Consider the following 13,699-nt stretch of genomic DNA (forward strand, 5'->3'; position numbering starts at 1 on the left):
TGAGTGTTCACCCTCTTGTTAGGAGTTACTTCTGAGACATCACATGGTAACCGGATGCTGTGAGGATGCACATACATGTAATTTTATTTTCCCTTTCAAAACGTGCATAAAAGGCGTTGAGCTCATTTGGGAGTGAAGCGTCACAGCCATTCATGATGTTAAGTTTCACTTCGTAGGAAGTAATGGCCTGCAAACCCTACTGGAGCTGATGTGCATCCAATTCTATCTGACTTCAAACTAGATTGTTATTTTTTTGCCTTTAAAATATCCTTCCATTGGTCATACCTGGACTACTTGTACAGTTCTGGATCACTAGTCTTGGATGTCACAGATCTAGCTCTCAGCAAACCACGGGTCTCCTGGTTCATCCATGAATTTTGGTCTGGTATGTTCTTAAAGGCACACACTCATCCACATAGATTTTGATGAAATATGTGGTGTACTCATTCAGATTTGAAGATGAATCTCTAAATATCGTCCAGTCCACCAACAGAAAGTTGTCCTGTAAGTGCTTAAATCAGAAATGAGAGAATCTGCAGATCCTGGCAATCCAAGCAACAGGCACAAAATGCTTTCCACCTCTCTTGACCGTACCTTTTTGGTCCTCACCACTGGTACTGCAGTCTTTAGTCTCTGCCTATATGCTGAGAGTAAAAGCACAGCCAGGAGAAGTTTCCAAAACTTAGGTGTGGGATGATGGTATAACAGTGGTCAAGTGTATTGGCCCCTATGGTTCCACAGGTGATATTTGTTCAAAGACTTATTCAAGCTGGCCTGGTTGAAGGTCCCTGCAATGGTAGTGAAGGGTTTCTTAAATACCCTTAATGTATCTGTCTCTACCACAACTCCTGTCAGGGTGTTCCACACACCCACTACTCTCTGTATTAAACAACCTAACTCTGGCACTCTTTCCCCCCCCCCCCCCCCGCGCATTTTTCCAATCAACTTAAAATTATACCCTCTCATATTAGCCAGTTCTGCCCCTAGGGAAAAGTCTGTAGCTGTCCACTCTATCAGTATTGTACACCTCTATCAAGTTACTTCTCATCGTCCTTCACCCCAAAGAGAAAAGTCCTAGGTTGCTCAACCCATCTCCATAAATGTGAATACCTATGTAATTAGAAGTAAATCTCTTTTGCACCCTATCTGAAACTTCCAAATCCATCCTATAATGAGGCAACCAGAACTGTACACAATATTCTATATGTATCCTAGCTAGAGTTTTATAGAGATATACCATTACCTCCTGGTTCTTGAACTCAATCTGGACTAATCAAGGGTCAACACCCCATGCGCCTTGTCAATCTGGGTGGCTACTTTGGATCTGTGGAAGTGGATCCCAAGATCCCTCTATTCCACCACATTGCTAGGAATCCTGCCTTTAATCCTTTATTCTGCCTTCAAATGCGACCTTCCAAAATGAATCACTTCACTCTCTTCAAGGTTGAAGTCCATCTGCCACTCCTTAGCTCCTCTCTGCATCCTGTCAATGTCTCCGTTGCAACCTACAACAACCTTCCACACTATCCCCCGCTCCACTGACCCACGTGCCTCCCCCTCCACCGACCCGCGTGCCTCCCCCCTCCACCGACCCGCGTGCCTCCCCGCTCCACCGACCCGCGTGCCTCCCCCCGCTCCACCGACCCGCGTGCTTCCCCCTCCACCGACCCGCGTGCCTCCCCCCGCTCCACCGACCCGCGTGCCTCCCCCCGCTCCACTGACCCGCGTGCCTCCCCGCTCCACCGACCCGCGTGCCTCCCCGCTCCACCGACCCGCGTGCCTCCCCCCGCTCCACCGACCCGCGTGCCTTCCCCCCGCTCCACCGACCAGCGTGACTTCCCCCGCTCCACCGACCCGCGTGCCTTCCCCCGCTCCACCGACCCACGTACCTTCCACTTCCTCATCCTAGTCATAGACTGATTAAGGATATTCAGCATGGCTTTTTGAGGGGCAGGTCATGTCTTATGAGCCTTATGGTACTCTGTTAAACTTTGACCTTCAAGTTCTCACGTATTATAGTTTATTATCCTTGTACCTCCCGAGTGTGTGATCTATTCTGAATTGTTTCATTATCTTTTTGAGTGCAGTGTGCAAGGATCCACCATACAAAGTGGAAGAGTCGGGATATGCTGGTTTTATAATGCCGATTGAAGTGTATTTCAGAAACAAGGTAAAGTACCTAACACCTGATATTTTTGTATCTGCTGTTGTGCTTCTTTGTGGTAGAGCTTTTAGCACAGAGGTTGCAAAACACATTTTGCCGTATAAAACGTGGGGAAATGATAGTTCAAGTTTGTAATGCAAGATTGCTTTCAGTAAGATTAGGCTAGCAATTTAACTGTGAACAATTTAAATTTCTTGGCCACCCCCAGTGAAATTGGTTGAACCCATTCAATCTGATACAAAGCAAAGTAGTTTTAGAAGGGAATCAACCTACTGTGATTGGGGGAGGGTTGAAAACTTTAAAATGGCACTCCATCAAATTTTGTTGTTAAGTAACCATCACAAAGTAAGGAGAAGCATCCCATACATTCTGCTTTTAGCCAAGTAGCACTTGTGACCCCCAAGCTTTGTCACTTTGTATAATCTTGATGAATGCACTCTGAAGTTGCAGCAGTATTTCTGGTGATGTCTGAGGAGGAAAAAATAAAAAAAATTATCAAATTACAAATCATTATAATTTTTTTTTTACAAAACTGATATGGGTGAATAGTCAAAGCTCAGTCAACGTTCCACATTTCTGCAATTCACAAGCGTAAGTTTTCTAATAGAGTCAGGATCTTGTTGCTGTGGTAGTTTAGCTTCGGATTTGCTTAGCAGACCAGAACGTCGGCAAGCGGGAACAAAAGCATTGGAAACAGCAGCAATGGACACCTGGAGTTTGTCTAAATTTTTAATAGAACTCTAAATTTAAATGGCTGGTTCAAAAAGTCCGGAAAAAGCCCATGGAAGGAAGTTTGGAAAAGACTTTTTATAGTTGATTTTCAATTTGTCTGGTCTGTGATCCCCTGCTCTCCCCCCCCCCCCCCCACATTCAGTAATTGTCCCAATTCAAGTCTCTCATCCGTGGTATCATTCTAGTAAATGTAACCATTCCAATACCTGATGTTCATCCTGAAATGTATGCAATGCTCCAGCTGAGACTAAACTTATGATTTGCAAGTGTTTACCATGCCACCCATGTTTTTGTACTGTTGCCCTTATTTACAGACTAAACATCCCATCTGTTTTGTACATACATGGATTTATTAAACTTTACTCCAGGTTTCTTTTCTCTCAACCTGTCTACTCCAAAGAAAAAATACTATTTACATAGTTTGTGTTGTCTCTTGTGAACAGGAACACGTAATGTTATTGAATATTATCTGGTAAGAGTTTACCCATTTCTTTCTGTATCCCTCAAATTGGCCATCACCCTGCTTGCAATTTAAAAACATGGTAAACTTCTGTGTTGTTTGCCAGCTGTGAAGTTGTGCTCGGTGCTACGTTATTCACGTGTAACCAAAAAAAAAGGTCATAATTGACCTTTGGAAGCTCACGCTATTTCCAATTGGAGAAGCAATTGTTTTCCATTAGCCAATAATGTATTAGAATAATACATTAACAGGAATATTTTCATGCACTAACATTGAAGATGGGTATTTGGTATGCATGCTAAGATCAGGGGCTTGTGTTCATGCTCTGTGTACTGATTTAAAACAACAGCCTGTAGCTGCTAATCTTCTTCGTCCCTTGAATAAGAGTTACCTGCTTCCACTTTTTTTTTATTAGGTTCTAAGGTAGCTGATGAGCCCAATGTGAGAACTGCAGATTATTCTACAGATATGTTAAACCTGGCCAATAATTATTCAGTATATTTCTCTGAACTGTCCTGGCCACTTGGTAGTCTATTATGTCTTTCAAGTTTGATTTTCTTTTATTTTGTAATTTTGTGACACTTTAGTCCAATTGAGGTAAATTTTATCTTACCTTTCTAAATTGAGCATATTGAATAACAAATCCAATAGTTGTCTTGAGATTGGAATGCCAAAACATATCTGGGTCAAATTAAATATCTTGCATCTTTTTGTTCAGGAAGAGCCCAAGAAGGTACGCTTTGATTATGATTTATTCTTGCATCTTGAGGGGCACCCACCTGTAAATCATCTCCGTTGCGAAAAACTCACCTTCAACAATCCAACAGAGGAATTCCGTCGAAAATTGCTGAAAGCAGGAGGGGTAGGTTCTTTAATTTATTATTTGTGAGGCTGGGAGGTTGGTTGTAGTTGTAAATAGAAACATACAATTCTCTGACAGTTAATGGTGTAGACTTTGTAGTCAACAGCAAAGAGACTGCTTGCTGCTGTACCTGGGGGGAGCGGGGAGAAAACAGTTGCAGACTGTGAATTCAGTGGTGATCTATCCTAACCTTCACTGATGGTGAGAATGGAGTTTGGCAGAACATTTGTATCCAGCAACGGCAAAATCATCAACTAATCTTGAGTAATCAAGCTGATTCTCACAGAGAGCAAGCCAGGAGTTGGGCAGCACAATTTTTAAACTTTAAATAGAATATGCAATAAGGATTAGAATTTTCATTGGAGATTATGATAGCTGAAATATCAAATATTTTGGAGAAAAAATTGAAATATAGAATCATGAAATATGAAGGAGTAAGAACAGTACTCCCTATACAGAATTTGTTTCCTCCAGGTCCAAAGTAGTTGAGCAGCAATCATCACTGAGCAGCCTCAAAACTCAGTTATACAATGCAGGGAAGTGTAAGCTTTTCAGTACTTATTACAATGTTGTTATTAATAAATACAGAGTCTTTCCAGAAATGAATGATCTAGCAATGATCCAAGTGAACACTTTAGCACAGTACAACAAGAGGGGTATTGGGACACCACTGGCTGGTTTAACTGGCTTATACACACTTACTTGAAGTTGTTAAGTTTCATAGTGTGAAGGGAGTGACTGCTGGCCATTTCACTGCTGTTCCAACTGCAAAATCTGGTCCATTGCAATCAATTTTGAAGTGCGCAGCATTAGCCTCTGACAGACGTTGTCCGAATCAAGGTGGACTTTGACTTGCTTGCTTGGGTTCTGTTCATTCACACAATGAATGTGGAGGAACATCAGTAGTAGTTCCGTTTCATTCAGCTGCAGTAGTTGCATTGCAAAAGAGTTGCTTTTTCTTGCGTTGATCTGTAGTGCATATACAGAAACACATCTGTTATGAAAATCTTCTTGTATGCCAGAGTTTTAGTTTATTAGCTTTTCCCATGATATTTGCACCAAATTGTGTGAAATCTCCCTTAAAATCATGTTTGCTGGGGCTCTGAAAATCAAACTGTTACGCAAATCTATCCCAGAACTGCGCAAAGGATCGCATTGTGCACAAGGAGGAAAGGGGAATTGAATATGCACCGTCATTTTCCCTCCATCATTACCATTGTTCAACAATGCCTCTGAATTCTGCTGCTCTTCTGGTCGGTCTCTGTGTATGTCTGAATAATCTTCAGCTAACCGTGCTGTTCATCAGTCACCCATGTCCTTGCTGACTCCTGATCAGCATTTAACTAGATTCTGCTGATGGTCAGCATCATCTTTGAGGCTCCCTAAGTTACGTCCACATCCGGGGTTTTCCCCTTTCCCTGTTGTTGAACATCCTTTTGTTTACTGGGGTCCCATATTCTGAAATTCATTCCTTAAGGTATAAATAAAGCGATTTAAAACTTATTACAATAAAGCAGGGTCTTTAATCAAGACTTGTGGAGGTGAGATGGGAAAATGAAATGTAGCAGCCAGGTCCAACAGACTAAAATAATGAAATTTGGCTTTTGTCTATCCTAGTTTTAAAAGCACAAGATGATACTGGTTTTTTTTTAAAAAACTGGACAATGTTGATTTTCATAAAACTGACTGTTCCTTCCAGTAGAAATATAAACATCTTTAAGATTGAGCTTTATTCTGCCTTGATCTCACATGCTTTTCATTATTGTTTACGGTGAGGGGCAAATCTGCCATGCAATCAGGATTGCGCGTTGGAATTTCTCAGACTCCTGTGATATGGAGTTGGATGCAATGTTAGTTCTCTGAAATTGGGAAGAACCCTTTCAGGTATCTTACAAAAACAAGCCATGTCATTTCATGGAGAAACCTCTGTTTATTACAGATGCAGTTCTGGCGAATGTTGCTGCCTGGCTAAACACTGACTGAGGTAGTTTAATTTTGAGATTTTGCAGTTCATACATTAAATCCACAATTATAATTTTATTTCAAGATTAATTACTAGTAAGAATAATCAAGATTTCAGGGAACGCACCTGGTAAGCTACATGTCTGCATAAACTAGACAAACAGCATGATCGCGGTATAGAAACGCCTAAGTTAAAGGGAGTAGGATTCTTTAATAAAAGCGTAGAAATAAAACAAAAATAAATACTTTAATGGTTAGAAAAGCAGTAGAAGCATTGGAGAACAGCAAAACATTACGAGTAGCACCAATCAAAGGGCTGTGCCAGCTCATGAAAAATCATGCAAGCTGCAACATTTTGCCCTGTACGTTTTGGGCTACAGTGATCCAGCTCAGACATGAGGGGCTTGTGCTGGGTAGACACTGCTAAAGCTCACATCAGATGTGTCTGTGAACTATAAAAGATCCATCTCAGCCCTTTTCCACTTCCCACTTCTGACTCTGGTGCTCTTTAGATTAAGATAGTTTGAGTGCTTGTCTAGATACTACTCAGCAAGAAAGTTTCTACTTGTACCTTTCTTGAAGTGATTTGTTCCAGCTGCTATTGCCTTTCTGAATAGAAAGCAAAAAATCCCCTTACCACATCTCTAGACAATCATTTAAAAACTATGCTACTGACCCATTCCCTCCCAGTGCCCAGTTATTGGCCTCCACTAAATAAAATGTCTTCTTCCCATTCACTCCACTTGGGCTTTTTATATACATCTCGACTAAATCTTGTTCCAACACGACTTGGCCAATCTTTCCTCGACTGAAATCCACCAGACCTGCAGGCAATGTCCTTTTGAGCACTCACCTGTGCCTTCTCTAAATCAACAAATCCTGTAGTTTACTGGCAAGAACTGTATACATTTTCGAGCTGAATGCTACTTTCAAAGTTGAATACTTCCAATTTCTTAAATACAGACTGGTGTTCAAGGTTTTGCTTTTAACGCACACTTATATGAGTTGAGAGTGCCTGAAGCAAACTTCGCTTCCCAAAGGAGTAGCTTCAGGAACTGGGTCTTGGACCACCTTTACTAGGAAGATGTCAATTAGCTGGAGTTCAAACTCCCATTCCTTTCCTTAGCACTTTTTTTTTTGATGTTTCACATTCTCAGTCGGAATAGGAAATGCTTGGCCTTGGAAAGACAAATCTTTTGGCCACTTTTGAAATATTGATAATAACCATGATGGAGGTGAGTTACTCTAGTGGTGGCCTTAGTGTTGAGCTAACTGTTGCCAATTTTCTTTCTTTTGATAATTGAGATTTAAACCTTGAGTTTCCGCTGCTTAACCTTTTTAAGGGGCTAATTGGAATATGCTAAGTTTAGTATTTTCTGTACCTGCATTAATTTGTTTTAAAATGTAGGGTTTTTTTTAGATGTTAAAATGAGCTTGGTCACTATAGATGCAGCCTACATGTAACATTGGCTTCTACTGTCAAGCTGCTTTATCCTGGGAGCTTCTTGCTTCCTGCAGATTGGTGCATAAGGGAGAGCCATCCATCATAATAAATAGGGCAAAGGAGGTGGGAATGAAGGGCTTGTTCCAAGACCACCCTAATGAAATCCCACCAGGTCATGTTATATACAACTCCTGTAAAGCTTGGGAGCCAGGTGTGAAGTGTGTAAGACAAATATTGGATGAGGAGGTTGGATCCTTTGCCACCTAACCTTGAGTATGTTGCATCCTTTTACATTATAATGCCTAGGTGTGGAAATCTGGAAAAGGTTGTCAAGCACATTTCAAGCAGTTAATGGTCATCCTGCATTGGCTCAGCCCAACTCCGATACTGTGGTGAAGACCTTACTAACATCATTGAAGGTTTTCATTGCAGTTTGGTACTTTTCACAATTTTGCTTATGAGATCTGTTATGGAAACACATGCCAGTATTTTGGGGAAAATTACTTATTTGAGTTGTCTCGTTTGTGGAGCAGAAAACTTTAATGGCCACATCTTTGAGTTTAGTATTATCTACATGAAGTAGGAAACGAGTTGTGTATGATTAGGAAAGTTTTTTTTTCCCCAAGCAAAATATCTGCGTTTGTGTCATTTTTGAGTTGTTCAATTTGCTAAGCTACCCAGAATTGGATCTTATTTATTTAATCCATTAAAATACATTTTTCTCTTTAAGTGCTGTCATACCACAATTAACTGCATTTAAGACATTTGCAGTTTACTGATCTATGAACTATTCTATATTTATGCTTTAAAGTTGTTGAACAAAACTAGTACTCTGGGAAAAAAAACATTATCTTAAATAGTCAGCTTGCCTCTTTGTACCCTTCAGGTTTAAATGAACTGCATCTCTTTTTACAATTTGGCTTTTAAATGAAGTATTCCATTTAAAAAAAAAATAGTTCTCTATTTTCAGCTCTTTAACAATCCATTATCATGATGTTATTATAGTCTTTGATTTTTTTTATTAGAAATCCTAGCACAGTGCAACAACTGTGTTCCACGTGTGTGGTCTCATGGCTGGTGGTTTATTACCAGAAGGATACTATTCAGGGGTATCATCCAGATTTAAAAGCTTTAGGATTTTGGATAAAGTGATGGGGGCTGGTACTAAGAAGGCAAAATTTTTCCACAGATTATTTGCACAGATGTGAAGAGTGCTCAGTTTTATTGAAAGTGATAGAGGTTTAGAATAAAATTACATGGAATTATAAAACATACTTGTCAGTTTAAGTTGCAAAATGTTTAATATTTTAATATGCCAGAAATATCCATCATAGACGTTAATCTCAGTTGAGCTTTTCCCTACAGTTTTTTTTGAAGTTGCAGACCTGATATTGAAGCACCAGTCAATTTTCTTCCCCATTTTCTTTAGTAATTTTGTTAACCATTTGACATGATTACAGTCCAACTGTTGTATTTTAATGCTATCTCTTGCAATGCTACCCAATGTTGGTTAAGTATATAGGGCATTATAATTGTATAGGAGTTGGTCTCTTTTACCCCCTTACCCGTACCTGTCCTTAACACTGAGTTCTTAAAAGTATCTTCCAGTAACTTGACCTTGTGAACATTTATTCTTATTTTTTTTAAATGTGTGTGTCATATTATCCCCCCTCTTCCTTGCATTAATTCCCGGATGAATAAGAATATAGCAAGACTTTATTTGCTTGTATCGTGGGATGAAAATCTAATTATGATTCTCTTGCTGCATCCTCATTGCTTAGCATATTTAGTTTTTAAAGCTTTGGTTGAAGAAGATGACTTTTTCTGATTTCTTTCCACCTTGTAGGATCCAAATAAGAGCAGCTCTAACAGTTTCTCGAAGTCCCACAAATCCATGAAAGAGCATAGAGACAAAGCATCTAAAGACTCAAAGGAGCACAAAGGTGCCTTCAAAGAACTTCCCAGGGAACACAGTAAAACTTCCAAAGAGTCCTCAAAGAAACCCAAAGAAAACAAGCCACTAAAAGATGAGAAAACTGTTCCTAAAATGGCATTTAAGGAACCAAAACCAATGTCAAAAGAGCCAAAATCATTGGAAAGCAGCATGGTAAGTGGAAATGGAGGCAATCAGCAGGATGTTAAGCCTCTGAAGAGGTCTGCTCATATAGACACTGATGAACTCGTAGCAAAGAAGAAGAAGAAAAGCAGCTCTGACTTTTTGTTTAGAAGTTTTCCCAGTGCTTCTCCACAGCCACTTTCTTCTGAAAAGAAGCTCAATAGGGACCGACCTCAAGCTAAGACAACGAAAATCAAAATGGAAAGTGAAGTGATAGAGAAAAATAAGGCGAGTTTATCACCTTTTGAAGATATTGTAGATCCAAATGACAATGGAGTAGACGATGCCATGTCTTCTAAATCTGAGGTGAGTATAATTTGTGTGGGGGCAACCTATTTCTAAATATAAATTTAGTATCTCAATGTGATCAACCAAGAACTTTACATTCTGTGAAGCCAAAGCTATTTAAAGATATTATAGTAATTTTGAAAAAAAACATTGAATTTGTTGAAATCGATGCAATATGAAATATTGATTATCCTGAAATTTTAATGGAAGTGATTTGAAATTTTAGGGAGGGGAGGAAAAGGGGGAAGGACATATATAGTTCGTCCTTTGGTTAGTGACCAGAGGAGGGAGTTGCCAACAAGGTCATTACTTGTTGCTTGATCCTCAGAAGATGGTGAGCAGCCTTCCTGTCGTGAAGTAATGAATCTACATCCACAGTGCTTTTGAGCACAATGTTCCTTAATTTTAGACCAGCAGTGACAAAAGTATCAATGTAGTCCTGACACGAGGAAATCTGCTGATGCTGGAAATTCAAACAACACACACAAAATGCTGGTGGAACACAGCAGGCCAGGCAGCATCTATAAGGAGAAGCACTGTCGACGTTTCGGGCCGAGACCCTTCATCAGGACCCTTCATCATGTCCTGATGAAGGGTCTCTGCCCGAAATGTCGACAGTGCTTCTCCTTATAGATGCTGCCTGGCCTGCTGTGTTCCACCAGCATTTTGTGAATGTAGTCCTGAGTTGAGATTGAGATGTCTGAAAATCTGGCAGATAATGTAACCCATGCACCTACAGTCCTTCCAGGCAATGAAGCGCATGTGTTTGGGAGGAGTAATGAAGGTACATCTAAGTTGTAGTAGTATTCAGTTGTGTACACTAATGACACTGGTGGTGGATGAGGTGCCAGTTGAGCTGGCAGCTTTGCTGTGGATCCAATTAAGGTTGGGTGTTGGAATTGCACTGATCCCAGCGAATGGTGAGCCTTGGCGGGGAGCATGAAACACCAAAGTTTTTGGAGTGCAGCCATTTTTTCAAAAACAGGATTTTTTAAGTGCATGTTAGTGTGAGGAATTAATTGCATAATTGATGTAATGCATTATCTTTATTAAATTGCTATTACTTGTGTTCTGAATATAATTGTTCAACGATTTGTCCGATGCATCACATTCAATTGAAATGATGGGCAGCTTTAGATAAAAGCTGTAAGATGGAGCAAATAGGTGACTGAATGTTGGCATGAACAGTCATAATTCAGTTGGGAGACTGTTAGAAACCAAGATAATGTGAGACCACACTTTGATGTTTGGGAAAAAATCGTACTGACTTCATTATAAATCCCAGCCTACAGATCATGTTTGCATTCCCATGATGGAGTTGTACCAGCTTGGTATTCTGCCAAGAAAGCTGTGTTTTTTGCAAGTGCCCAGAGCTAAATCTGAGAAGTATTAAATGCTTCAAAGTAGTATGCTGCGTGACTCCACAATGTTTCTGAATATCGACCTTGACATGGATACCTTTGTGATAAACGGACAAATTCCAGTGACTTTAGTCTCAGGCCCTTTTACTTGAGTCTTTGTGACTCATTTCTGTAGCATTCATCATTGACTAAATGAAATCATGCCTGGATAAAGTCATTGGGTGAAGTATTCCATCTGTTCAGTAACTAACTACAAATTCCCATTAAATTAATTCTGGAACATGGTGTTCTTTTGCTGACTCGATTTAACCCAGAAGTGTAAGAATGAATTGTAAACGAGGAACGCAATGTTTTGGGCAATGGAATGGTTAACTCATTAAGATGGCCTATGGTTTGAGTTTTAAGTGTCCCATTCCCAACTTTCCCACAAAATTAGGCATTTCATAGGGTGGGAAGGTAGATACAGGGTTAACTTGTCAAATATGTGAACCAGAAACATGATTAGTGATGAATGAGCCAACTTGCAGTTTATTGCAGTGTGTCTGAATAACCTGCTCCAGAGAGCCGGTTTCATGATCTTTAAAAGAGGCTTTATTCCTCGGATCTTGGCAGCCATTTCAATTTATTGCTGGCTCCTTTACCTTTGGCTTGGGAAATCTACTTGGCAAATGGGCTGGGAGTGGTTGATGTGGCATTTAGTACCTTTTAGAGAAACTCTTCTAACAAAGAGGGCTTATAGGTAAGCCTAGTAATTTCTAAGGTAGGGACATGTTCGGCACAACTTTGTGGGCCACAGGGCCTGTGTTGTTCTGTAGGTTTTCTATGTTTCTAACAAAGAAGAACATTCAGCCAACATTGCTCCGTATCAGTGAACCTGAGCATACCTAGCTATGGTCTCTGTTCCAGTCCTTGGTGCCTGATTTCTGGTTGCTGTTGGTATTTTCCCTCATGTTGCCTTTCCCGTATCCTCTGCCTAGTCTGATGATTCTGTCTGATGTTCAGCCAGGCTCTGACAGCTCAGCTGCTGGGAAAGAGGTCAGCATAAATCATGAGGAAATCTGCATTTCTGTCCATTAACATTTATTTAAAGCTTTCTAAATTACTGGTGGTACTACTCCCCCCCTCCCCCCCAATTACAGACACTTCTCCTAAAATATTAGAGGTGGGGTTGTCTAAGCCTAATATCAGATGAATATAACAAAACTGGTCCCACGCAAAACTTTTATTCTTGGGCTTCAACTTGAATCAGTTGTTTCCCTTCAGAGATTGACTTGAAACAATGCACTTGTCTCTGATGGGTTTGCTATGAAACAGCAGTCATCTAAGTGTTTTGAGATCCCGCAGGCTTTGTGCTTGTGTTTGAAGCTCTAACCTGAGAGTGAGACACAGTAGTTAGCTTTCAACACAGGGCCCTGGTGAGTGAAGAGACGGTTTTCCAAGCAGTTAGTATTTGTAGTCTCTGTAAATGATAGCCACTCGTAATGAGTAATAGGCTAAAGCAGTGGAACAGCGTGCAGTCAAGTGGAGTAGAAATGCAGTTGAATTACAGAAAATATCGATGATATTTGAAGGTCCCTGTAAAACTATAACTGTGAAATTTGTTTCTGAATGATTAAATAATTCTAAAGCATGTAGGGTTGGCGAGACATTTTGAGTTTAAATTGACATGAACAGCCAACTCCTTTTTCTTGGGAAACTTGAAGTATTTGTGTGGATATTCTGCAGCTTTACACACACCCCAAGCTCTTGAGATTTTTGTTGCTTTCATGCCATCTACAAAGCTCTTCCATTTGATAGACCAAAAGGGCTTAAGAAAAAACATTTTTAAAAGGTTGTTGAAATTAGTTGTACCGCAGTTATCTCTGTTGTGTAGATCAATGGGTTTATCATCTGTTTCCCACCCCAATACCCCTCACCTGATTTTAGTTATAAAACTGCAGACCAATTGAGCTGCATTCTGAATTGAAATAAGGTCAAATCATTTTACTTTTCCACATCAGTTAGAGATGAAGTTTGTGGTTGATTCCATGTCCTTTTTTTTTTGGGAACTGTGGCAAGAAAATCCTAAAAAGATATAGAGGAAAATAAATGTCAGTAGATAAAAAGCAAGAAGATATTTATATCTTTTTCTGGTGAACTTTTAATCCAAAAGCACCATCCTGCTTTTGCTTACGGTGGAAGACCTTTCTTAATTCTTAACAGATAGTTGCTAATGCCAAACGTGACTGATGTGTTGATCTTTTTTAGCAAATATACAGTAGAGATCCATATGTGTTACTTCTGAAAATTCGAAGACAACTGGTGGAAGAT

The 13,699-nt window shown here is 40.0% G+C and overlaps 1 protein-coding gene across 3 annotated transcripts in view; it reads left to right on the forward strand.

Annotated features, from left to right (window-relative positions):
* The window catches only part of mllt3 (MLLT3 super elongation complex subunit), a 111,450-nt gene that overhangs the window by 51,133 nt on the left and 46,618 nt on the right, over window positions 1–13,699 (forward strand). For all 3 annotated transcript variants that reach the window (XM_073072722.1, XM_073072732.1, XM_073072741.1), the window contains 3 exons: window positions 2,088–2,170; window positions 4,075–4,218; window positions 9,471–10,046. In XM_073072722.1, coding sequence (XP_072928823.1) covers window positions 2,088–2,170; window positions 4,075–4,218; window positions 9,471–10,046 — 803 coding nt within the window. The remainder of the gene's footprint in view (window positions 1–2,087; window positions 2,171–4,074; window positions 4,219–9,470; window positions 10,047–13,699) is intronic.

The sequence above is a fragment of the Hemitrygon akajei genome, chromosome 2 (genome assembly GCF_048418815.1).
Source record: "Hemitrygon akajei chromosome 2, sHemAka1.3, whole genome shotgun sequence".
NCBI lineage: Eukaryota > Metazoa > Chordata > Chondrichthyes > Myliobatiformes > Dasyatidae > Hemitrygon > Hemitrygon akajei.